Here is a 27,776-nt window from a genome sequence, read left to right on the forward strand (position 1 = left end):
TTGTTTATTCTCATTCCATACTGATTGTATAGAATTTTTTCCGTTGTTCTGAGGACTTCCTCTAGATCTTCTTCTGTCTCCGTGACTATAGCAATATCATCTGCATAACGTACCATGTCTATCTTCTGCCCATTAATTTTGATCCCCACCTCAGTAGTTTCTCGAACTTGGTCTATAGCTTCCTGGATGTAAGCATTGAATATAAGAGGAGAGAGAGCACATCCTTGTCTTACCCCTTTTCTAATATTTGCTTGTTGTTCCTGGTGACAGTTCCTAATCACTGCCACCTCATTCTTATAGAAACTGAGTATCACGCGGATGTCTTTGTACTTTATTCCAATTTTCCTCAGCACTCTGAACATCTCTTGCCAGATAACGTTATCAAATGCCTTTTCCATGTCTATAAAGGCAATATAAGTTGGTTTATTTTTCTGTAATTGCTTTTCGATAATGAGTCTTAGTGCCAGAATCGCCTCTCTTATTCCCAATCCCCTTCTGAAACCAAACTGATCTTCACTCAGCATATCCTCCACCTTCTCTTCAATTCTCTTCAGAACTATTTTTATGAGAATTTTTGATGCATGTGATATTAGGCTAAGAGTTCGGTGCTGTTCACATTTTGTAGCTGCTGCCTTGTTTGGTATAGGAACAATGATACATTTCTGGAAGTCTGTCGGTATCTCTCCTGTGTTATAGATGGACCTAATAAGTTTAAGCAGCATCATTTTCATGCCGTCACCAGCATTCTTTATTAGTTCTGCAGGGATGTCATCAATACCCGTTGCTTTGTTGTCCTGTAGTTCTTTTAGAGCTCTGTCAAATTCTTCTTGCAGAATGTCATCTCCCTTGTCGTCTTCATCTACTTCCTCTTCTCTTCCTATTACTTCCTCCGAAAGAGGTGTTCCAGCATACAACTCCTCTATGTATTCTTTCCATCTCTTCAGCATGTCTTCACCAAACAGCATTTTCCCCTCTTTATTTTCTATTGTGCCTGAGAGTACTGTTTTACGTTTGTTAAAAAAAAATTGATTTGCTGTTCTGTAGGCTAAATCAGTTCTTCCGTTTTGTATATTTTCTTCTACTTTCCTGCACATTTCTCCAAGAAAATTTTCTTTTGCTTTCCTAGCTTCTCTATTAACTAAATTCCTTAGTCTTCTGTATTCAGCTTTTCCTTGTTCCTCAGTTGCATTTTTGTATAATCTTCTGTTTTCTATAAGCTCAATAATATCTGCTGTAATCCATTTCCTCTTGTTTTTGGGTTCAGTTCTTCCAACAAAAGAGTACAAAACTTTGAAGACACTGTTCAGTTACACTTGCCATAATCATTGCAAATTATACATTACATGATCTAAATACTCGTATACCCTTGATGCCCGTATGGCACAATGATTTACACCTCACCTGGGCCTCAACACTGACATTGGACCACTGATGACTGAAAACATTATGCCTGGTCAGATGAGTCTCATTTCAAATTGTACAGAGTGGATGGACGTGTATATGTATGGAGACAATCTCATGACCCAATTGGTCCTGCATGTCAGCAGGGGACTGTTCAAGCTGGTGGTGGCTCTGTAATGCTGTGGGGCATGTCCAATTAGAGTGATACATCTAGATACAATTGAGCTGCTTGGGGGAACAAAATGGTAAGCGCCAAAATCACAGTTTTGAGATACAGTGCATCTAAAGTTTCAATTGATATGCAAATCTTAATAATTTTTTTTGAACAGTCCTTTTATTCTGTAGTGATTCTAACATCTATCTTCTACTATACAGACATAAATGAAACTCTTCTGAGTTTAAACACTTCTTCAGCCCACCAAACTCCTGAGACATGAACATTATTGAGCATATCTGGGATGCTTACAATGTGCTACTCAGAAGAGAGCTCCACGCCCTCGTACTCTTATGGATTTATGAACAGCCCTGCAGAATTCGTGATGTCAGTTGCCTCCAGCACTATTTTATGCATTATTAAAGTCCATACCACACCATTTTGTGGCACTTCTGGATGCTCCCAAGGGCTCTACACAATATTAGGTAGATCTACCAGTTTCTTTGGCTCTTAAGTGTAGTACCATTGATACAGGATCCATTTATACTGTAGAATATTATCCATGTAACATTTTTGAGATGAAAAATAATAAAACTCATTTTCAGGAGCTGATGATAAGGTAATCTTTCTAAAAGTGTTCTGTGGGAATAAATTTGCATCGAAAATAATGAATCAAGAGCCAAAATTATGCCTACATGATTGCAAAGTAATTGTAAATTTTATACCGAAGCAAAAACAGAAGTGAACATATTAGCTGTTCTCTACAGTGTAAATGTTCAGTAAGTGTCTAATGGATCAGTTAATCATCAATTCTGGTAATGTTAATTGCATAATTCAGTCTCTTGATGTGCCACATGGCAAACTGGATTTCAAATCCCTATCTAACACTCTGGCTTTAGGTTTTACATGGTTTCCCTAAATAATTTAAAGGGAATTCTTGAATGTTTCCTTAATGAAGACCACAATTAGTTTACTTCCTCATCCTTCTCTAGTATGATCTCATGCTCTATCTATGTTGTTGTTGTGGTCTTCAGTCCCGAGACTGGGTTGAGGCAGCTCTCCATGCTACTTTATCCTGTGCAAGCTTCTTCATCTCCCAGTACCTACTGCAGCCTACATCCTTCTGAATCTGCTTAGTGTATTCATCTCTTGGTCTCCCTCTACGATTTTTACCCTCCACGCTGCCCTCCAATGATAAATTGGTGATCCATCGATGCCTCAGAACATGTCCTACCAACCAATCCCTTCTTCTAGTCAAGTTGTGCCACAAGCTCCTCCTCTCCCCAATTCTATTCAATACCTCCTCATTAGTTATGAGATCTACCCATCTAATCTTCAACATTCTTCTGTAGCACCACATTTCGAAAGCTTCTATTCTCTTCTTGTCTAAACTATTTATCATCCACATTTCACTTGCATAGGTGGCTACACTCCATACAAATACTTTCAGAAATGACTTCCTGACATTTAAGTCTATACTCGATGTTAACAAATTTCTCTTCTTCAGAAACGCTTTCCTTCCCATTGCCAGTCTACATTTTATATCCTCTCTACTTTGACCATCATCAGTTATTTTGCTCCCCAAATAGCAAAATCCTATACTACTTTAAAGTGTCTCATTTCCTAATCGAATTCCCTCTGCATCACCCGACTTAATTTGACTCCATTCCACTATCCTCATTTTGCTTTTGTTGATGTTCATGTTATACTCTCCTTTCAAGACACTGTCTGTTCCGTTCAACTGCTCTTCCAAGTCCTTTGCTGTCTCTGACAGAATTACAATGTCATGGGCGAACCTCAAAGTTTTAATTTCTTCTCCATGGATTTTAATACCTACTCCAAACTTTTCTTTTGTTTCCTTCATTGCTTGCTCAATATACAGATTGAATAACATCAGGGATAAGCTACAACCCTGTCTCACTCCCTTCCCAACCACTGCTTCCCTTTCATACCCCTCGACTCTTATAACTGCCATCTGGTTTCTGTACAAATTGTAAATAGCCTTTCGCTCCCTGTATTTTACCCCTGCCACCTTCAGAATTTGAAAGAGAGTATTCCAGTCAATCTTGTCAAAAGCTTTCTCTAAGTCTACAAATGCTAGAAATGTAGGTTTGCCTTTCCTTAATCTATTTTCTAAGATAAGTTGTAGGGTCAGTATTGCCTCACATGTTCCAACATTTCTACGGAATCCAAACTGATCTTCCCCGAGGTTGGCTTCTATCAGTTTTTCCATTCGTCTGTAAAGAATTTGCGTTAGTATTTTGCAGCTCTGACTTATTAAACTGATAGTTCGGCAATTTTCATATCTGTCAACACCTGCTTTCTTTGGGATTGGAATTATTATATTTTTCTTGAAGTCTGATGGTATTTTGCCTGTCTCATCTATAGGGCCAATAATATAAATGGGGCACTAAACTAACATTTCTTCCTTTCTTTTCCTTCCCATACCTCTTCTGTGTTTACACTACATTTCAGGCAGTTACTCACTCCTTCATAGTAAATGGGATGAAGGGATGGGATAAGTATACTGCTGCAGAACACAAGTTTAATATATGAGCTACACTCTTACATATGTTTTTACATGGTTATTGACTAAACTGCTATTTTACGCAACACCATATTGTAACAAGCATTTTCTATCATGGTATTAAATGCTTGTAGTTTGTGAACAGAAAAGATGACACTTTCCAAAAACTGCCCCTTCATTCTAATGATGTTGGTCAGTTGGTATTTATGGACTGGAGTAACTTACTACATAGACTTAAAACCACTTACATTTCACAACATGAGAAAGAAAATTAAAGGCTTGTTGTTTATATGTCATTGGAGAGTCTTCATATTTTCTTCACCTTGTCTTTCATCATCATCATCTTCTTCTTCTTTTTCTTCTTCTTCTTCTTCTTCTTCCACCCCAATCCAGTATAGTACATTGTTATGCACTTCTATAATTGTGCTATAACAATTAGGTAGCAGGTCTATGTGAGTTTCAACGTAACCATCGTGCAATAGCTGGTAGCTTCTTTAAACACTTTCTGCCTGTAAGCTCCCAATTTTCTTTAACATTGTGATCATTTTATGATTTGCTTTCTGAAATTATTGGCATGTTCTGGAAAACCTCCACTTTTCTGGCAGAAAATTTTTAAGAAGCTACCAGCTATTCAAAGACAGGTGATCCGAAACTCTAATTGAATGGGAATTTAAAGTCCCCAACTTTGTCAGAATGTTAATAAATTTTGGAAACATTATTTAAAAAAAAACAGCAATCTGTAAAAAAATTTGAATTTCTCTTTTTAAAAAAGGCCTTAATTACATTTAATATTTATTAAAATCATAATCAGTTTCAATTGATTATGGTCATCTGTGGACCAGTCTCTGAAATACAGATAATATTACAACTTAGAAGGACACACAAACAACAAAAGTTAAAAACTTAGATAAATAAAACAAGATTAATGAGAGGATGTGTACTCTAAGGTGATGAGCACAGGTGTTAGACAGAGCACAAACTGTGTGTGCAAAAACGCAAATGTCGACTGAATGTAGCATCAATATTTCTGGGTTAGATAGGAAAAGCTCCACCCAATGCAACTATTTTAGCTACATACTATCATTTTTTGACAGAGTCACTGTATTCGCTACAAATTTCTGTCAACAATGAACAAGAGCCCGTATGTCGCACTCGTAAAAACCTGGATCTACTGAGGCTAGCCGCTATCTTACAGCTTTGATGACACTGAATTATGTCTGTATAGTGGATATGGTAGGACAGTACAGCCAAACTTGGCAACAAGTTCCATGGTTGCAAAACTATTATGGGGCCTGGCATAATATGTTGGAAATGGAAGTTTGTCTTCTCATGACTAACTATGGATATTTGAACTTTGAGGCTACTCAGTGTCTTCTTGTAGTGTTCTGAATTGACAGTTCATTTGGCTCCAAAATATCCCGAAGAACCACAATTGCCTGTCCCAGAACACCGTGCACATCATGTTACTTCAGATGGCTGTGTTTTGAACTTCTTATTTTTTGGAGGATTTGCATGTCACTGCTCCAGAAAGTTTCTCTGAATTTTGGCTCCTCTTCAGTATTGGTACACAAAAAATTGTCACCTCAGACTGGTCCATCAGATCCCAATAATTTACTTTCAATAATATTTTGGTCTTGTGCAAGCATCTGTAGCATCCATCTTGCACACACTTTTTCATAACCACGTTGTAATGGCCGCTATCAACAGGGGATCTCAAGTTGATTCCGTATTTCTAGATTTCTGGAAAGCTTTTGACACCGTTCCTCACAAGTGACTTCTAATCAAGCTGCGGAGCTATGGGGTATCGTCTCAGTTGTGCGACTGGATTCGTGATTTCCTGTCAGGAAGGTCGCAGTTCGTAGTAATAGACGGCAAATCATCGAGTAAAACTGAAGTGATATCAGGTGTTCCCCAGGGAAGCGTCCTGGGACCTCTACTGTTCCTGATCTATATAAATGACCTGGGTGACAATATGAGCAGTTCTCTTAGACTGTTCGCAGATGATGCTGTAATTTACCGTCTAGTAAGGTCATCCGAAGACCAGTATCAGTTGCAAAGCGATTTAGAAAAGATTGCTGTATGGTGTGTCAGGTGGCAGTTGATGCTAAATAACGAAAAGTGTGAGATGATCCACATGAGTTCCAAAAGAAATCTGTTGGAATTCGATTACTCGATAAATAGTACAATTCTCAATGCTGTCAATTCAACTAAGTACCTGGGTGTTAAAATTACGAACAACTTCAGTTTGAAGGACCACATAGATAATATTGTCGGGAAGGCGAGCCAAAGGTTGCGTTTCATTGGCAGGACACTTAGAAGATGCAACAAGTCCACTAAAGAGACAGCTTACACTACACTCGTTCGTCCTCTGTTAGAATATTGCTGCACGGTGTGGGATCCTTACCAGGTGGGATTGACGGAGGACATCGAGAGGGTGCAAAGAAGGGCAGCTCGTTTTGTATTATCGCGTTATAGGGGAGAGCGTGTGGTAGATATGATACACGAGTTGGGATGGAAGTCATTACAGCATAGACGTTTTTCGTCGCGGCGAGACCTTTTTACGAAATTTCAGTCACCAACTTTCTCTTCCGAATGCGAAAATATTTTGTTGAGCCCAACCTACATAGGTAGGAATGATCATCAAAATAAAATAAGAGAAATCAGAGCTCGAACAGAAAGGTTTAGGTGTTCGTTTTTCCCGCTCACTGTTCGGGAGTGGAATAGTAGAGAGATAGTCATGTAGATGTAGATGTAGATGTAGATGTAGATGTGACAGCTAACATTCAGCTGTACACAGTTCCTTGATAATAATCTGCTGATCATCATGAATGAGTTGATCATGGTGTTGTTCAATGTGAAGAATAGCAGGTGAGAAGACTTTTAAAATGCAGAATCCACTGCCTCACATTACTCCTGTCTTCTATATTGTCCAAATAAACATTTATCAAGGATCAATTGATTTCATTTGGCACAATTTGTTTAGCAGTGAGGAATGCAATGACACATCACCATTTAATATGCATCTCAGTGCCAAACACCGGCTTTGAAGACTCTCATGCTGCTGCTCTTTGTCACAGGACTACAAAACTGACAGGACTTTATTACTACAACACCAATATAATTTGGCTCAGACAACCAAAGAAAAAAAATTAAGTGGCAGTAGTTTCTGAATGCCCCTCATATTTGAGTTTGTTGTTAAGCAGTTTTCTGGATAAAATGTAGATTTACCAGTACTGCCAATTTTGATGTTGTGGTCTTCAGTCCAGAGACTGGTTTGATGCAGCTTTCCATGCTACTCTATCCTGCACAAGCTGCTTCATCTCTGAGTGACTACTGCAACCTACTTCTTTCTGAATCTGCTTAGTGTATTCATCTCTTGGTCTCCCTCTATGATTTGTACCCTCCACACTTCCTTCCACTACTAAATTGGTGATCCCTTGATGCCTCCAAACACATCCTAACAACCAATCTCTTCTTCTAGTCAAGCTGTGCCACAAATTCCTCTTCTCCCCAATTCTATTCAGTATCTCGTTTCTTATGTGATCTACCCACCTAATCTTGAGCATTCTCCTGTACCACCACATTTCAAAAGCTTCTATTCTCTTCTTGTCTAAACTATTTATCATCCATGTTTCACTTCGATACATATCTACACTCCATACAAATACTTTCAGAAAAGACTTCCTGATGCTTAAATCTATACTTGATGCTAACAAATTTCTCTTCTTCAGAAATGCTTTCCTTGCCATAGCCAGTTTAAATACTAATACTGCCAAATCAGTTATATGATTTGCCACTTTTTAATTTTCATCAGTTAATAGGATGAACCACTTTTTTGTAGTAGTGATGCTGCAGATTGTTTAAATAACAGCTTTGAAAGGTACTTGCACCATTTTAAACATGGGAGAAAATGTAACTATCATTTTTTCATTTTTCTATCTCCAGACATGTCGGTAATTTACATATCATGTTATTACCTTGCACTATTAATAAGGTATTTCGTGTGTTTCATGTTAATTGGAAATAATATTAATTTTTTCTATGTTACAGGTGTACAGAGGCATCATGCATGCTTTCTCAGTTATTTATTCAAAACATGGAACATTAACTTTGTTCAGGGGTCTAAGTCCAACTTTAATCCAGATAGCACCTCAGACCGGTGCACAATTTGGATTTTATCAGGCTTTCACAAATTTGTGGAGGAACATTGGTAAATACTGAAAATTATTTATACACTTGATACCTATACTCTTCTTCCACTATTGTGTGCTCAGTTTACACTAGCAATCAATAAGCACAGGCTTCCATGTTCCATTCTGAAATACCATTCATTATTATTTTGTTGCAACATTTTCTGTTTAGGGAAAACATTTATTGTACATCAACTTTTCTGGACTGACTCCTGAAGGCAATTGAATCAGTACATTACAAATGTCCATCAAGCACATCTGCATGACAATGTTTGCTTATGTGTTCCATAAAGGGGCAGACACCTTCTGTACTGCCAAGCATTAAAAATGGTTGCTGCATATAACAATGAATAAGTTGTACTGCCATGAAATATAGTTGCTGCAGTTTGGAGGAGTTCTCAAGGTCTGCTGCTTCTCACAGCAAAGCATCTGGGAAGAAGACTAAACCTCATTAGCTTCTGATGATAGTATTGGTGAATGCACTGAATGATTCAAAACTGTATGGCGTTCCACGATGTGTACTGTAACTTCAATGAATATCAAATTATATCACCTGCAAATCGTATTTATCAAACTAAAGTATGGCTCTCAGTAAATACAAACCTGTATAGCTTCTTTTCTTTCTCTTATTTAATCAAAGTGAAATTTCATCAGTTAAAATAGTTGTCTTGGTTTTGTCAGTGGTTCCTTCACAAAGGCCACTTATTCGTCATGTATTAAAAAGTTCAAAATTTACATCCAGCTCCCTTTTCATCAGCTTTGTCCAAATGAAAAAAAAATTTTATTTGGATGTATAGTATGATGCTGAAAGTCAGGGTTATGTGTCATTCCCACTTGCAAGGGAACATTCCCAAGTGTAAATAAATAATGTTGACAAAATCTGATATATATGTAGAGGAATCAAAACAATGCAATACATACTTTTCCCAATTTCACTTTTAAGGAACAAAACACAACCCAAAAGGTAATTTCACTTATTAGGTTTAGAAGGAAAATCTTCAAAACCATGATATATTACAAATGTGTTTTTGAGAACTATATGATCAACTTCCGTAATAATTTGGAATTTTGCAAAGTACCCCATCACCATCAATAATTTTGAAAAATTAAAACTTTTATTACAATAGAAATTACAATAACTTTCAGGTCACATACATCCATGTGTCATAAAACTGATTTCTGAAATACCTTTTTTTAAAAAGGAGCTGTACACAGAGTGCTGTGAAAGTATTTCCAACATATCTAATTAAAATTTCTAAACTTTAATTATTTTAATTATTTATTTTAGTTAGTTTTGTTTTATGAGTGGTCAACACTGAAACCGAAATTCTGATCATTTTGAAACATACTAAACATTCAGCAGAATTATTTAATTTGCCACTTTTTGATGATGTGATTCAGATTGACCAGAAAAACTATAAAATACTTGAACCAATATTTCTGTAAGGAAATGAAATGGAATTAAAGGAAACTGCTCAGCTTTTGCAGACTGCTTTGCAAATCCTTTCAGGACATCTGGGAGAACCAGTTGCTCAAATAAAGCTTTTGGAAAAGTAGTGACTAGAACAGGACTTAGCTAGCTAGATAGATAGATAGATAATCAGAAGTGATGTATTGCAGCAGATAAAACTAGAATGAGCATCAGTAGCAAGTGGCAGGTCATTTGATTGGAAAAGGAGCAGTTATACACCCAATATCAAACCGTGCAGGACCCCTTGCTCAATTGTTTTCCAGCTTGAGGAGTAATTTCTTGAATTTAAGGTTATAATTACTCTTTCTTTCCTATCTATTACGTAAGAGGTGAGACCTGTTACCTTCCCTGTGTTGAGCAGTTTGAATTAATTTTCTATTCTAATGTTGTTTGTGGATTATACTTCAGTTTCGTGTTCAGGTGATGATTGAAAGGAGGAACCACAGTGAAACAATTTCAAAAGAGCAGATACTGTAATTTGGCCTTCTCCCTATCATTATCCCATTCAGTACCAGTATGTTACTTTGAGTGACAGAATAGATAATTTTGATCTGTTTACTGACTTCATGTGAGACAAAATCTTATTTGGATTTTTCATTGCACGTCATTAAAATTTTGTGCCTGAATTAATTGACACATTTTTCATTAAACAAAGGAAAATGCAGGATGGTTAGATCAGTACCTCAGTCCGTATCACATCTACCAACCACCAACAATACCTCTAATTTGACAGCTGTCACCCACTCCATATCAAGAAATCCGTTCCATACAGCCTAGGTACCAATGACCATTGCATCTATAGTTAAAATTGATCCTTCTCCAAATATACTGAAGGTCCCACTGAGGCCTTCACATAGCGTAATTACTCTCACAGTCTTGTACAAAAGCAGATCTCCCGTGCTTTTCTTTCCAGTCACCCACCCCCTCCCAAAGACCCACTGTCTGGCCACAGAGGAGCATTCCCCTCATGACTCAGTTCTACTCAGGACTGAAGCTACTGAATTACATTCTCCACCAGACATTTGCTAACCTCTCATTGTGCCCTGAAATGAGCAATGTCCTACCCACTGTCCTTTCCACCTTTCCCACAGTGGTATTCCACCTCCCACTGAACCTACACAACATCCTCATACATCCTACATAACCTCTGCCCCAATCCCTTGCCTCATGGCTCACATCCTATTATAGAGCTAAATGCAAGACCTGTCCCATACAGCCTCCCATACCCCCTCCTCCAATCCAGTCACAAACATCACCTATACCTTTAAAGACAGGGCTACCTGTGAAACTAGTCATGCGACCTACAAGCTAAGCTGCAATCACTGTGCTGTGTTCTATATGCCGGCCGGAGTGGCCGTGCGGTTCTAGGCGCTGCAGTCTGGAACCGGGCGACTGCTGCGGTCGCAGGTTCGAATCCTGCCTCGGGCATGGATGTGTGTGATGTTCTTAGGTTAGTTAGGTTTAATTAGTTCTAAGTTCTAGGCGAAGTTAAGTCGCATAGTGCTCAGAGCCATTTGAACCATTTTTGTGTTCTATATGGGTGTGACAATCAACAAACTGTCTCTCTGCATGAATGGCGACTGACAAACTGAGGCCAAGCAAAAGCTGGACCACCCTATAGCTGAGCATGCCACCCAGTATGACATTCTTCATGTCAGTGACTGCTCCACAGCCTGTGCCACCTGAATCCTTCTCACAAACAGCAGCTTTTGTGTGCTGTGCAGGTGGGACCTTTCCCTGCAGTATGTCCCTTCCATGTTCCCATTCCACACTACACAGCCCTCTATTCTACCAATGCACCCTCAGTCTTTTTACTTCTCTCCATTTCCCCTCCCCCCCACCCCCTTCCTCGCCCTCTGGTGAACCTCCCAACTGTAACTAGCTGCCCTACCCTCTCTCTACCTCATCCGTGAATACTCCAACAAGCAGCACTTTACTGTACCCCACCCCTAACCTGCTATCCCTTCCCCTCCCAGGCCCCAGCCTCCTTACCTTTAGCCACATCACCCCGCTGACTGACACATCATGCGCTGCTGTTCGCAGTGTGGCTTCAGCTGCCAGAGACCGTAGTCATGTGTGCATGAGTTGTGTTTGAATGTGCCCATGTGTGTGTGTGTGTGTGTGTGTGTGTGTGTGTGTGTGTGTGTGTGTATTGTCTATTTTCAACAAAGGTTTTGTTGGCTGAAAGCTCACTTTCTGACTGTCTTTCTGGTGTGGCTATCGGCAACTCAGCATCTCTGCTAAGGGGTGAGTAACAGCTGTCCTTTTCATAATATTGGTACACTTTTTTCATTGTTTGTTTTATATTTATTTTGACTTCATTCAGCTCTTGTTTGCTTAAATATCTGATGAAACACTCTTTGTTTGCACAACAGCTTTTTAATGTGGTGATGATCCACAGCAAATCTTTTCCAAGTCTCATAATGTTGATTGGCATATATGTACCAAAAGTATGATGTACAATACTTTCCATATTATCCAGAGGTATGTTACATCTTTGCCCCCCAGAAATGTAATTCATCATGAAGTCTGTGGAGGGTTTCTCCTACATCAAAAGCTACCCAAGTAATCTTTTCCTGCTCTATAGTTCATACCTGACCAAATGAAGGGGGACATTCAGTGTTCTGCCTGATAGCAGAGGTAAGGAAATCTTCGTTGGAATTCATCACAAAATTGTTTGAGCCTTTGATTTATGCCCCCTACTCAGCTCCTAACTAGAGGAACTAAACCCATATCTGGGCATGGTGTTGCAAATGAGTCATGCTTTCACATTGCCTATGAGGCAAGCGATTTTCATCAATTCAGCTATCCACATAAAGTGATCAAATAGAGCTCACAAACTTAGCCAGTAGACATGATCCATGCTGACACGAGATATGATTTGCAGTTGGTTATACTCAGTGCCTTGAGAAATCATCAGCAGCATCAGTGCAATAGCTTGGAAAGATCTCCTACCACACATACTGAGCACACATTAACCTTCTTATCAAACCTGCCATCCAATTCCCAGAGGGACCTCTGTTATCGACAACATGGTGAAGAACCTATTATGTATGTTTGTACAAACTGCAGGAAAATCAGCCATAGGCCCAACTGATGAAGTTAAATAAAAGAGAATATGTTACATTGAGAGATGTACATATAGTCATTTTTCCCTCATTCTGTGTAAGTATGGAGAAAGACAGTGATATAATACAAGGACCAGAAGTTTTGTGATCATAGATGGAAATAAAAGAAATTGATATATAATGTATGCTTTCTCAGGCACTGTATAGTGGCTTGGTGAGTATAACTGTGGGTTTAGAATGCATCTTTGGCATAAAATTTAAACAACAGTGATGATAATTTAAAACTCTACCTTCATAATGTGAGCTTATTATTCTTGATTTTCCTTATTTATTTCTACAGTTGGTTTTTATTGATTTTCCATATTTATTTCTACAGTTGGTTTTTATTGATTTTCCATATTTATTTCTACAGTTGGTTTTTATTGATGTTATACATTGTTCATCTGTCTCTGCACAGTACCCCTTCTCTTCATAATTTTTAACTGGTAATTAATATAATTTCACAGGTGCAGGACGAGACACTAACAGGAATACACAGATTTCCTTGTATGAGTCCTTGATCTGTGGTTCCCTGGCTGGAATTTGTGCAAAGACATTAGTCTACCCCTTGGATCTTGCAAAAAAAAGGTTGCAGATTCAGGGATTTGAAACAGCAAGAAGCAGTTTTGGAAAGGTAACTGAAAATTTATACTGTATTCTGTTAAACTTGACATTACAAAATTTGTATGGTTGGATGTTATTTATTTGGTCCCATTTATGAATGACACATGGAAATTTCGTTATGAGTTTTGACATATGTTGTAACTATCATACAATCACTGATTTCTCACTAAATCTGAACTTTGAACCATATTAATTACCTTTTGTGAGGTTACTATTGTCTCTTTTCCTTCTTGTGTAGTAATTTGGAACAATGTCTTTTTATAAATTAATCACATTGGTTATTAGGGGAAAAGAGCAGGTGATACACAACAACCAACATATATTGACTTTATTGTATTTGTTTCCTATTGGAGTTTTTCTGGGCATAATAAATTAAATGTCAAATTGAAGAAGAGTAGTAAAAAGTCATTGTTCCCTCTGTGTTCATGTTATGTTAAGACCTAATGCCTTTTAGCAGTCATGTGACAGAAGAGGAACTTACCATCCAATTAAGTTTCATGATAATAATTAATTTTTAGACATGATGTCTCACAGAGCACTCCTTTTGTAATAGGGAAGATTTTTCAGTTGTACAAGACTTCAAGTTTGTCACTTGTATTTAAATTAATACTGCTCTGTTTGGTTATAGCTAGGACATTTTGCTCCATGCTGACATAGAAATAACAATTATTTCTCAACTGTAAAAGTAAATGAGAAATTCTTACAGCCTGTAATCATGCAGTTACAATAAAACACACTGATACTTTATGACTGTTAGAGAATTTTGGTGACTATTACCTCAGACTCTTAGTAAATCAATACAACAAAATTTACATACCCTACCTACATGTTCACAAAATTACAGCACATATATATATATATATATATATATATATATATATATATATATATATATATATATATATATATATATATATATAGTAAAATTGTGAACAATGAAGTTCTAAAAGAATTCTAATGTAATTATATGCTGTACTGAACAGTAATCCTCCTAGTCTCAATCTCCGTTAGTCCCCAGCCCCAAATCTGCCTCTGCCCATGCCCCAAAACCATGACAACATAACAATGGACAAGTGTGGAAAACACCTCAAGGTAGTGAGAAATAGTTAACACACTGAAGACTGCCTACACATTTTTCATGTTGGATGCTGTGAAGCAACCAGCTTGAATGGAGATGTAACTAGCTTTTAGCTATGTAGTTGTTATGCATTTTTTTTTAATGGATAAGGAGCATTAACCTTAAACCTTAATGAAATTTGTCCTAAATAATATATCTCTTTTTCCAACAAACAGCTCAGTTCATACATACAATACCAGAAACAAAAATGATCTGCACAAGGACTTAAAAGCACTTACTTTAGTTCAAAAAGGGGTCCACTAATCAGGAACACTCATCTTCAATAATTTGCCAGCAAGCATAAAAAATTTAGTTACAAATAAAGATCAGTTTAAAAGGAGCCTGAAAGACTTACTAGTGGCCAATTCCTTCTACTCCATTGACAAATTTTTTAATAGAAACAAATGATATATTGTATATATTCATACTATTGGTATTGTTATTTCAGCTATCTAAGAAAAATAAAAAAAATATTGACATGTTCTACATCCACGAGGATCTCCTCAGCACGTATCTATGGAACGAAAAACTAATCTAATCTAATCTAGGTTTTTTGTTGTATAGGGAAGTTATATCAACAGTGACAAATAGGGATACAGGAGGTAAAGGGGTCAGGATGGCAAAGAGTTGGTGAAGGAAGTGGTTGGTATCTTTGATGTGGAGGGCTAGATCTCAGGCAACTGGCTAGAAGTGATGGTTAATGAGGGCTGAAATTCTTTCAGTGGGGGCAAAATGAAGAGCTACAATTGGTCACCCAGGACTGATTGCTATGTGGATTTTGAGAAGGGTGTAGAATGTAGTCATGCAGGGTGTCATAGGGGCAAGGAGGGAAGTGGATTCAGAGGAGAGGTCCTTGGAAGGGCATATGGCTATCAACTTTGCCAGAGTGATCCCATCCCAAAAGTCCAACATAAGCTCCAGTCCCTGTCTAAAGCCTTAGACCCTTCCCAGAATGTCTCCCCTGAATCTGTAGAAATGTTTAGGTCTGAGACATGTGATCTCTATAGCAATTTCGCCAAAAGTGTTTTGTGTAAGGATTGAGTATTCCTGGTGTCAGAGGAGACCCTACCACACCATTCACATTCTTATAAAAATGCTTGACACACCGACAGTAAGTGGTAATGAGTGTGTGTTAAAAAACTTCAACCATCTGTTGTTCCAGCTTCTTGAAAATTCAGTCACAGTTAAAATGCTTAATGAAATTATTGAGAGAAAAGAAACTGCTATGGCATTCACCACCTTGCTGTTAGTGCCAGTTTAGCTGCTCATTACCTTCAAAAAAGCAACAATGTTGCTTGCATATGCTTGCCAGTTCATTCAATTGTCAAGTACAACTATCCCACACCACAACCCAAAACCAACATTGCCATCCATATGGTAAAATTTATCAGAATCTCTCCCTTCATCACCTTGATTTACTCTTCTGGTTTCATACTCTCTCCAGCTTGATTGTAGTTCTCTGTGCCTCCATATTGTTTTAATACATATGATCTTTGTTGTTTATCATTGTGTAACATCAGTGGAGGCTCCCATTGGCTAAATGCTATGTTTCAATTGATTCTAATTTCAGAATATATCAGTATTTTGGATACTCCTTATTTCTTTCTTAGTAGAGTTGTGATATGCTCCCACCTTTCCCAGTTTCCATCAAATCAGGTAGCCATTGTAAGCAGAAACATCGTTAATGGCTAACATGGTCAAATACTGTATAGGAAATCAGTTTAAAGTCCCATTGGCCTGTTAACAATTACAATGCCTATAAACTGGGTCAAGCTTCTGTCATTTGCACCTCCTGGGACTGCAAGATCTGTGAAAGGTAGTGGGGTGAGGTAGCCTCAGTACTGTTGGAAATGTTGATGTTTTTACTGTATGTGGGCAATAGGTAATGGTGTTGGGGAGCTATAATTTGCCAGTAGTGTGTATTTCATATACAACGAGCATTCCTTGTGCACATTTTGAAACAAATTTCACTTTCAGGAAATTATCCTCAAGTTACTGACTTTCATTAAATTCTGTAAGCACCTGTTTAGATTAACTACCTTTTGTTTTAGCCCTCAGTTTCCGTCTTTGAATGTGATGTTGAAAGTAAAAATTCATAGGATCACGTCATTTTGAAACTTTATAGAGTTCATATTCCAGATCAGCTGAAATGATGTTATCATAAGTTCTTTCAGAGCCTGCAGTCAAAAATTAATCAAGCTATAGCAGAGATCTAAATGGGAATGCCATAATGATTTAGTTGATCAGATGGAGCTTGACATGAAAGCAGCCACTAACAATCTGAGGTGCATATTCCATCTCCCATATGCTGTACCAAATGAAAGCTACACCCTGCACTGGCCAGAGAAGATTAAGACTGGTACAAGGATGACATGACTGTGTTACTTTGAGCTCTGTCTTGGAAACCAAGTGGTGTGTGTGGACTGATAAATTTCTTCTTCCTGCTACAGGGTACTTTTAGGAAGAATCCACTTGAATTGACTGTAATTTTTGTCAAGTAACTGAAGTTCTTTAAGCAATGTAAGCTATTTTTCTTGTTATATTGTCCTATATGTCTGCATAGGAAATAGATTCTTTCCTGTACTTAGGAACCTTATTTGATCTACCTCATTTTAAAATACACTTTGGAGCAATCTGGTCTATGAATTTTTCAGATACAGCGGTACTTGTAACTACTCAACCAGTTAATAGTGAAAGGGTGATTATAGGCTCTGAAAGTCAATGGTAGGGGGAGAATTCTGATGTCTTACTGCAGGATTTGATTTTGTTGTATGTTTTTGGAACATTTTTGCAGAATATATTTAGTGATATACAGGTGTGTTTGCTTCTATACAGACAGTTGCCTTCTGACCAAAACTATTTCAGTGCTGCAATGGAGGAACCTACAAGTAGTGAGACAGTTGGATTTATTACTTTTTGAAGTAGTTTTCAAGTAACGGTACCATCCATCTGATCTCCCCCTTCAGACTGGGATGGATAGTTTTTACGATGATGGAACCACATGTAGCTCCGCAGTTCATGAGATGGTGGTGTCTGCTATTGGACAAAATGCCATTATTTTTTATGTACTTTCAAAATTGTTGCAATTTTAATGACCAGCAGTATATTTAGCATCCATATACAGAGCATTCAGAATATAATTGTGTGTCACTGTCACTCCTCCCACTGCATTATCACTGACACCATCATTTTTCTATGAGGAATTAATACAAAAATTTTATAGTTTATATTTAATTTAATGCTGGTATTTTACTTATAAAACAGCCACAAGTTTCACACAATTTGATTACAGTCATCATCAGATAATGCTTGTGTCTGATAGTTGAACTTGATGATTTATAGAACAAATTATGTGTGACTTGTGGCTGTTTCATGTATATATCATTTACAGTTATTGCTGTGCCCCAGCTGACCACACCTGCATTTGCTTTGCTTAATAATGATGTTTCATAATTCATCAATGCCATAGAAGCTGTTGACTGTCACACAATTTCTTAGTTATTTTATGAACTTGCATAGTTGTAAAATCTGCTTGAGCTTCTAAGACAAAGCACTGAATAAAAGTCATGTTTGAAATATCAAACTTTTTGTGCATAAAGCTGTTCTGTGTACTTCCCTATAAAATTTGTGTTTGTTACTTGTTTCATATTTATGGAAAAAAAAGAAACAGTGTAACCCACTGAGGCCTCGTATGTCTTCAATATGCTGTTGTATTCATATACATTAATTACTAAGTATTGTTAGATTCCTTTTACAAGCCCTTTTAATAATTCTTACACCTCTATTCCGAAGGTTAAAGGTTTGTTGTGCCATGCTTTTCTTATTACACAACAGAACCCCATACCTCAGTAAACTCTTGACGTTACTTTTTATCTACTGCAATTAATGCACAAGAAAAAAACTTACAAAATAGTACATTGCCTCAGTAATTATTAATGTTCTTAACATAGCTGAGAAACTCAAATATTTCACATTTAAATTTTATTAAGAAAAATGAAAACTATGAGTAAACAATCTAAGATGTAATTTGCTGCATTGGAACATCCCCACTTTCAGCATTGCCACATCGATTCAACATCGTCCACCACACAGCATCCCCATCTAAAGTGCAGAGCACCTGGAAGGTGTGAATATGTAAAACACACTTGGCATCCTGCTCAGGTCTATATTTGTGGTGTTTGCTATTATGTAGATGTTTTTTTGAGATGGTAGCAAGCTTGATGTTGGTTCTTCTGAAATAGTTGGTCTTGTGTTATCACTTGGTTGAGGGTTTGGGTCTCATCAGATGACATATATGCTCGCTGGCTTCATTTCTTTCTCTCCCTCCCCCCTTCCTTCCCTCCCTCCCTCCCTCCCTTCCTCCCCCTCTCTCTCTGGGTTGCCAATTGTAGCATACCTTGTAAGATACCAAATATGGTGGCTGTAGTGGTGGCATGATAACATCTGATCAGAGCATAATGTGAGTGCACTATTTTAAATACTTGTGGACAAAAGGTGGCTGATTTCAGTGTTTGATTCCAGGAAGTGTGCCCAATTGAGACATCTGTTGTCATAACTGAGTGATAAACATTGACAATGTGTCAGTCAGTACTTCGATGAACTCGCCTGGGATGTGCCAATGTCTGGCTTACAGGTAGTGTGTAAGCACAATAAAACCAATGGTAGGGCTTATGTCAATTTTTCCTCATGACACATTATAGTGGCTTTCAAGGTCCTGTACCATCTTCCCACCATTTTGTTGCTTTGTGGCTGATAGCTGGTAGTTTTATCGTGGTTCACCCCATACAATTTGCCTAAATTCTGGAAAAGAATTGACTCAAACTGTTTCCTTTGTTAGTTGCTCCACACATTAGGCAACCAAAACATATGCTACCAAGTAAAAATAAAAAGGCCTTTGTCATTGTCTTGAATGAAATATCATTGATAGGAAAAGCTCTGCCCAATGTGTAAACTGATCAATAACTGTAAACAAGCAATGCAATGCCTCTGATGGCAATAATGGTCCCACTAAGTCAATATGTACAAGTGCAAATCTTTCACAACATTTGTGCAACGTCCCCAAAGACGAGTGTATGTGATGTCCCACTTTACCCCTTTGGCAGGCCAAACATTCCTGTTCCCACATTTTACAATCCACTAGGCCATACAAAATGCTCCACCATTTTATGTGCTATGTATTTTATTCCCAAATTTGCCAGATCATGAACACTACAAAACACTTGTCTGAGGTAGGTCACATGTACAAAATGGCAGTATCTTCCTGTAGACATGTCACATCAGATTTTCCAACTTGAACTATGCATCCGCACTTGCCCCAGTTCGAAGCCACTCTTCCCATCTGACAAAAAAATTTGGAACTGTGTGTGACATTGCTTTACGCAATTGCTAACTCACTAAAATTAATGCTTTGTGATTCACTGTTTATAGGTGAAAGATAAGCTGCAGCAAAGTTCTCTACTTTGCCTTATATTAGTCATGAATTGCACTATAAATTCTACTTGTCTGTACTGTCTCAGAGAATTGCATTGCTTAAAAACAAAGGTTAAGGAATTAAGGTGAGTGAATATAGTGAAATACTTAGCCTCAAGCGTTGTCCGGAAGTACCTGATGGCTTCAAAAACTGCAAGGAACTCTTTGTCATATGTAGTCTATTTATTTATTTAATATTTACTTCTGAATTATCAGTGCTCTGCATGTTTACTTGCTGTTTTGGAAAGATCACTATATCTGCATGCAATCAAAACAGAGATGTAGCTCGTGCAAACTTCCTCAATAAATTATTTCCACGTTTGGGCTGTGTTTTTAAGTCCAGAAGGCATGTAAACATTTTCAAAAGTACCAAAAGAGGTCATTATGACTCTGTTGCTACTTAAACCTACATATAAGGTCTTGCATAATCCTCTGTGCTAAAAAAAATGTGATCCTGCTAACAAGCTGCTAAATTCTTGCATATCTGGCACTGGGTACATATCTGGTATTTCCCTTATAGTTAATACTTGAAAGTCACTGTACAGTCTCCATACTTTATCTTCCTTTGCAGCCAAATGCAATGGGGACACCCAGGGACTGTCAGAATGTCGAATTATGCTGTCTTGCAATAGCTTGTCAAACTCTAGTTTGGCTAATGCCATGTGACTTGGCAGTAGTTTCTGTGGATGTGCAGATGCTGGTGAGCCTGTAGTAGCATTGATAAAATGTTTCATGTTGTGTTTCAATGCTGTCTTCTCAGTGTGTGGTGTAGTGATTGATGGAAATTGGTGATGCAGCTGATTAAAAATGTTTCGCTGATGACTCCTGTACCACTCTTGTTAGTTCAGATACCTGTGTGCCTGTAGATGCTGCATGAAGTGTTGCTGATCAAGCAACTGTTGTTGGTATTAGATAGCAAGCTGATGACTCCTGTACCACTCTTGTAGTTCAGATACCTGTTTGCCTGTAGATGCTGCATGAAGTGTTGCTGATCAAGCAACTGTTGTTGGTATTGGATAGCAAATTGAAATGAGCCAGGAAATGTTTTCCTATTTTTGGTTCTGATACATCTTTTACAATAAATTTCCTTTGATAATTCTTGCTGAAGCTGAAGTGTAGTAGTACAGTTTTCCCATTAAGTGTCTTAACTACTGAGTTGTTCATAGCAGGAAACTATTGTGGTGTTGATTGTCTCTGAGCTCATAGCATCTTGAGTGGATACAAGGAAGCATTTGACTTCTCATCAGGAATTTGCCACTTGAAAATTTGTCTGATAAAAAAAAGTCTGTAAGAGACTGTCACCTCATTCAAGATCTGTTTCTCTGGTTTTCCCCTGTGTGGATCTCAATGGGTGTTCACTAAGTTACTGGCAGCTAAACCAGCTATTTCCAAACATTTTGTTGAGTTGGCACTGTTTATAACTTTCATGAATTGTCTTCAGCTGCTCATGTAGTTTGGGTACTCACACAGTGGTGAACATCGTGTTGCCTCTTGACCAAAATGCTTGTGATACCAGCAAAACTGATGCCATTCTGGGTGAGGGCCAATGTTCCATGTAGTAGAGCAGAAGTATGCACTGTGTCTTCTTGTGACCTTTCATCATCTATTATTGTGAAGTGATTTTGTCCCCCATCTCTTCACAACATAATATAACTGAAGAATTTTTTGTTCCACTGATATGGAATGCATTGTATGAAACCTGATTTCAAGCATTTATAACACTTAGAAACTGATGGAGTGACAATGATCTCTTCCATCATAGATCTGGCTTCTTGGTCAGACTGGCTGATGGCATAGGCAAGCTTTGTCTTATTGTTTGTTATTCCACTATAAAAAAATATGAATACACTGACATGAACCAAGTTTTTGGGTTCTTTGGCCAAAACTGTGTTAAACAGAAGACTATCTGTGAGATCAGAACTGTGTCTAATGTTCCACTAATCTGGACCAGCACACAAGAAATTTCAACTGGTCAGCTTGTAGCTCCCTGTTTCCTCCCTTTTGCTGTCTTGTAACTGCCTGTAAATCCTCATCCTCCACTGTCAGCATGAGTTATACATGTACACTTTATGTCCATACAACAGGTACTGTATTCATATAATCAGGGTCACCACTGAAGTTGATGTTTCTCTGCTGAAGTTAATGCAGTTGAAAAAAAAAACTTGCAGAATGCATATTTGTTTTATTAATTACTAATGTACATAATTTAGTTCAGAAACACAAATATTGCATTTTTAAATTAAAAAAAGGAAAACTGATTGTATACAATCAGAGGTGTCAGAAACACAACTGTACTTCAATGCATTGGAATCTCTCTGCTTTCAGTGTTGCCACATTAATGGACTGTCATCCACCACACACAATAGTGTTTCTATATTGCAGTACTTCCTAAATACTTTTAACATATCAACATTTACATAGTTTTCTGCTTAGTATTTCCAAATGGCCTTCCCATCTTAAGTGGCTATCTATCCATACACTTAAGGCTTCCTGAACCCTACAGTTCCCAATGTTTGAAAATGCTTTGCTTCTTGAGTGGTTGACAGCCCATTCACACTGTCTTTTGTCATTCACTACCAAACAGATTTCCTGCCTCTTTTGTCACTGCTTTCAAATTTGCAGCATATTTTCTTTTTGTAAAACTTTAATAAAAAATACTGATATCATCTGCAAAAACACTGCATCTCCTGCAGATATTGGTAGAAGTAAATTGTTTGCAAATACCAAGAACAGCAAAGGACCTAATAGAGCACCTTTTTCAAGAAGAGGATTCACTGTCAATTTTTTAGACATCTAGGGAATATTTCTATGGAAAATGAGGTATTGATAATACCTGCAATGCAAAAATGATGTTTTTGTACCATGTTAATTACTTTATTTGGCAAGTCATCAATGTCATGTAAATTTTAGTTTTTCAGCTTTCAAATAGAATCTTTTACGTCTGACAGTGTTATCACACACAGAAACACAGCTTTTATGTGCATAGATACTTTTGGTTATTTAGAGTTTGAAAAGGTATTGTTTTTAATGAAGTTTTTGGCTATTCTTGTATGGAATTAATTAAATATTGCAGCGGTCTGCACAGGATCTTCAACAATTTTCAACGTATTCTTTATGGTAAGGTTATCTCCAAGTATGCATATCACTCTTCAGCATTTTTCTGTTGTTATAACTTTCCTGTATACATTTTTGTGTTGTTTCACAATTTGTTTTTATTGGACGTTTCATTTTCCAAGCTGATTAAGAATTCTGAGTGTCTTGAATGATTTTGTTATACCCTACATAATTCATGTATCCAACCTGCAGTGTATTTTTGAAGGTGTGACCCAGAAACATTTGTAACAGACACAGTCAAGAGAATAATGGAACAGGCTTACAATTAGTTCATCTAACAGCTTAATCCTTAATCTTGCCAGAATTCATATTATGCAGTTCCAGACTTACAGGTACCAGAAATAGAGACCAGTTGGCACACACTGTATGAAGTTTGTTATGCACAGTCAGTGGCCATCCAGATGGATAATAAACTGAAGTGGCTCTAGGACACAGATAAGTTAACCAAAAGGTCCTGTTTCACCTGTGAAGTAATTTTCTTGAATTCATCTTTTGTCTACAAGCACATAATCAACAAATGATTAATTACTTGTGATTGAGAGGCTCTTTGATTCTTTCATCAGACCATTATTTCGACTGAAGACAACATGTTATTGGCTCTTTGATCTCTGTGACAATCCAATTCTGTCATCATATTATAAACATGATCATGTCTACAGAACTGGCACTCTGTGTGGGACTCTCCTTTCTATAATGATCTGTTGGGCCACATAGAAAATGTGCCTTCAACTTAATTAATTTAATATACCATATAAATTGAATCTCTCCTTCATTATGATGTATAGTTAGGTTGATGCTGTAACAGTGTCACAAGTCACCATGTCAAAAGAAGTTTTGTCACTGGAAGAGGGGTAGTGTGTGGCAGTCAGTATTGAGGAGAGGCTGATAAACAATTTATTATGGCGGCAACTCTAATACCAGGCATCTAGGAATTTTTTGGGCCAATATGTGTGTTACTTGTATGTGTTTTGAGTAAATTGAAAATAAATGAGTATTATGTGAAGTTTATTTCATAATACTTTAGGAATGCAATATCAAAGTAACATTAGATATCGGGAAGTGTGCACATGCACCTTTGGACTAAGTGACAATGTCAAAAATGTAGGTATATCCAAAGTAGTTGTATATTTGAGAATGTAGAAATTTATTTTCATGGGTACACATTTACTGGATATAGATAAACACTATGAATGTCTTGAGTTTCTTGACCTACAAATGAGATTATTAGTATACTTTCACTCATTACTGCCCTTCACCGTAGTTTTATGGGGTAGTGCTGGTAAGGTGAAGTATGCACTGAGAATATCGTGTAAAGCTGATAACTGAACACCTTGCAGAACACTCTTCGCAGATGTTGAGATTCTTACACAAATGTGCCTAAAAATAATGACATTAAATTTAGGATGAACTGTGCAGTTCATAACCACAATACCAGAAATAAAAATGATTTCCATTTAGGCTGTGCAGCCTTGCCTAGGGTTAAGAATGAAGTTTAATATTCCAGTGCAAAAAGCTATAACAAATCACCAGTTAGCATCAGGCAGAAACTTAGTAAGTCCCAGATATTCAAAACCAAAGTAGAAAAATACCTCATTATCAACTACTTCTAAAATTATATCACAATATCTGGATCCAGAAATGTAAATTTAATTTATCTAATATTTGTATTAGTTAGATCCTGACTTTTCCAATATACAGGGTGCTGTATAAAGTTACACAAATGCATTGTTTCAAATATTAGATTAAAAAAAGAAGGTGAGTGGTAGGAGAGGAGGAGCAATGCATTTTTTCAAAGTAGCTGTTTTCCTCATAATACACATATATAAGGTATTCCATGTATAATAAAAGCTGTTAGGATTTTATGGTTGAATTGGAACCCAAAAGATGGAGAGGGCCTTTGGCAGAGTAGAAAAAGAAGGTTCTGAGTGATGGATCAAAGAGATGCTGGCCGGATGTCAGAGCCGGCAACAAACAAGGCCGAGATACAAAAAATGAAATTGGTTCTCAACACACATTTTATAAAGGTGCAAACTATAAAAAAATAATTGTATGTGTCTAACAGTAGTGCTATACATTTGCTTCCTGAAGATAAGTGATGGACAGCAGTTCTGTCTCATAATTTATTTAGTTATCTTTAGTGAATTTTCCATTGATACAATGCATAACTACACTCAGTTCATATCCCTGAAGGCTCTGCTTAGTGATGGAAGTTATAGAACACAATGAACAATATAAAATTGCAAAACAAGGTCATTTAGAGGGATTTTAATATAACAGAAGGAATAAAACTAAAGAATTATTCTTCAGTGGGAAAATTCGGAAATGACAGAGGTCATGTATTAGTCAGATTTGCCAAGAATACGAACATAATTCTCATTAACATATTCTTCCAGAAGAAACTGAATGAAAAATTGGACTTAAAAAGGCCCAGGCTGAAGTAAAAATTAAATTATAATGTGAGTAAAGTACACAACATAACCAGGCACTGAACTTTATTTATGACACATTTAGGCTTTATACCATCATCAGGTGCCAGTTCCAGTGTTTACTTCAGGTGTATTGTTCCTAGGAAAACCAACCATCTCGATTTATCTAGAATGCATTAAGTTTATCACTTTGCTTGCAGAACACATTTGGTGGGTGGTTACTTAGTTAGTGGTTACGTAGTTAGTGGTTACTTAGTAACAGAGGGACAGGAAGTGTAGTTCAGGTAGTTTAGGAGAAGGTGAGATAGCTTTTTGAGTGGAGTCTGGTATGTTGTTGCAGTTTGAAGTTGACTTGGCAGATGATACCATTTAAGGAAACATGAGGGGCAGATAACTGCAGGATATTGCAGAAGGAGAAAAGTCTGGTACAGTGGAAATTTGTTGATGAGGCGTATAGGTCACAGTTTATCTGGGTAAGAGCAAGAGATTGCTGTATTTGAACCTAAAAAGACCGTGGTGTAGGGTAGGATTGCATCTAGAAATGGGGGACTTTCAATTGTTCTTGCCACCCACCTGGCCTTAATTTACATAAATTTCTTCTGTCTCAGCTTTTCTTCATGTTAACTACTCTTTGCTTCACTCTGTTTTAATTTTCTATATCTTTCATTGTATTTCCCATCTATTTTTCATCACCCCACTCCCGACTCTGTTACGCACAACGCACTTAGCTTTTCACTCTTATTAACTCATGCACGATGTTTTAGTAGTAATCTCTGTCTTGCATATTACCTTGCCTTCCAACTTTAAACTCTCAGGTTTTCAAATCTCATCCAGTGCAGTTCCCATCCATCAGTCTTTCCTTCTCATCCCACATGGTAATGATCCCCTGATCTGCGGTTCTTTTCCTAAATCTCTCCAGTCCTTTTCCTTCACCCTTCTTCCTTCCCCTTCAACCCTTCTGCCTGAAGAAGGAGCCACTGGCTCTGAAAGCTTGCCAATCATAACTGTCTTTATTATGTGTGTTCTGCTGCCACTTGGTAAGTAGATTTTTTATCTATCCAAATAAATATTTTTTTTAATAATTGATTGTTTTCATTGTAATAAGTATATAAAGGGTTTTAACAATCAGTAATTCTAGGTCTTTTATTTATTTTTATTTTTTTACAGAGTTTTCAGGATTTGTCATTTCTTATACCAGATATGCACAAAGCATCTTCCGTCTGTCTTTTTCACAAACAATAATACTTTTTGTTCCTGAAGAATTGCTCCATAGCACACCGATATATTAGTCGGCTATGAAAGTACATACAATAAGCTTTAACTAATAGCTTGTGTTTACACAATCCCTAAATTTTCTGTTGTAAATAGGTGATTTTGGCTAATTTAGAACATATGTAGCTTACGTCACTTTCTGATGTTAGTTTTGATTTGAGGTGAATCCCAAGACGTTTAGCTGAGCTATCATCATAAATTTGCATTTTTAGAATGATGAATTTGTACTTATTTGGCCCCAAACCACTTTTTTTGCTAAAATGCTTCTGAGTCTCTTCCAATGGTAACAAAGGTAGTGTCATCTGCACAGTGAATGGACTTACAACAAATAATTTTGTGAATATGATTTATAAATGTGATGGGGGACAAAGGCTTATGCATGAGAATTTTGTGGAATCCCTTGTGTGACACTTATAACATTTGAATTATCCTTATAAATATAAACTATTTGTTTCATCACTTCTGTAAGATTTAATTAGTAACAGTTCTGTTCCTTTATAACCATGCCAAGAGAGATTCTTTTAGTAGCATTCTATGACTGGAAGAGTGCGAAGTTTCACATATGCCCACAAGTGTTGCACTTACGCTTAGTTTGGATACAAATAAAGATTATGTGAAAGAAACAATGTTTTCAACTGCTTTCACAATTTAAAAAAATCCAGGTCTCAGCCTGGGTGACTTTCCCAAGATCTACCCCTTTTCTTAGATCTCTCCAGTCCTTTACTTCACCCTTCCTCCTTCTCCTTCAACCCTTCTACCTGAAAAAGGAGCCACTGGCTCTGAAAGCTTTGCCAATCATAACAGTCTTTTATGTATGTATTATGCTGCCACTTGTCGAGTAGATTTTTTATCTATCCAAATAGTAAAAATGTCTAATTAAAATCAGAAAAATATAGTATCCAGT

General features: G+C 37.2%; 2 protein-coding genes across 8 annotated transcripts in view; both read left to right on the forward strand.

Annotated features, from left to right (window-relative positions):
* The window catches only part of LOC126354269 (mitochondrial thiamine pyrophosphate carrier-like), a 119,287-nt gene that overhangs the window by 89,803 nt on the left and 1,708 nt on the right, over positions 1–27,776 (forward strand). For all 7 annotated transcript variants that reach the window (XM_050003809.1, XM_050003806.1, XM_050003807.1 and 4 more), the window contains 2 exons: positions 8,133–8,292; positions 13,318–13,484. In XM_050003809.1, coding sequence (XP_049859766.1) covers positions 8,133–8,292; positions 13,318–13,484 — 327 coding nt within the window. The remainder of the gene's footprint in view (positions 1–8,132; positions 8,293–13,317; positions 13,485–27,776) is intronic.
* Positions 1,789–2,324, forward strand: LOC126354271 (uncharacterized). The gene is made up of 2 exons (XM_050003811.1): positions 1,789–2,040; positions 2,161–2,324. Exons 1-2 carry the CDS (start codon positions 1,860–1,862, stop codon positions 2,298–2,300), a joined length of 321 nt encoding a protein of 106 aa, XP_049859768.1. The 5' UTR covers positions 1,789–1,859; the 3' UTR covers positions 2,301–2,324.

This window comes from Schistocerca gregaria, chromosome 3, assembly GCF_023897955.1.
Source record: "Schistocerca gregaria isolate iqSchGreg1 chromosome 3, iqSchGreg1.2, whole genome shotgun sequence".
NCBI lineage: Eukaryota > Metazoa > Arthropoda > Insecta > Orthoptera > Acrididae > Schistocerca > Schistocerca gregaria.

Coding starts and splice junctions, on each gene's coding strand:
- LOC126354271 (XM_050003811.1), top strand. CDS start 1,860: ATGCTTACAATGTGCTACTCAGAAGAGAGCTCCACGCCCTCGTACTCT. Junction 2,041..2,160: donor AGGGCTCTACACAATATTAG/GTAGATCTACCA, acceptor ACTCATTTTCAG/GAGCTGATGATAAGGTAATC.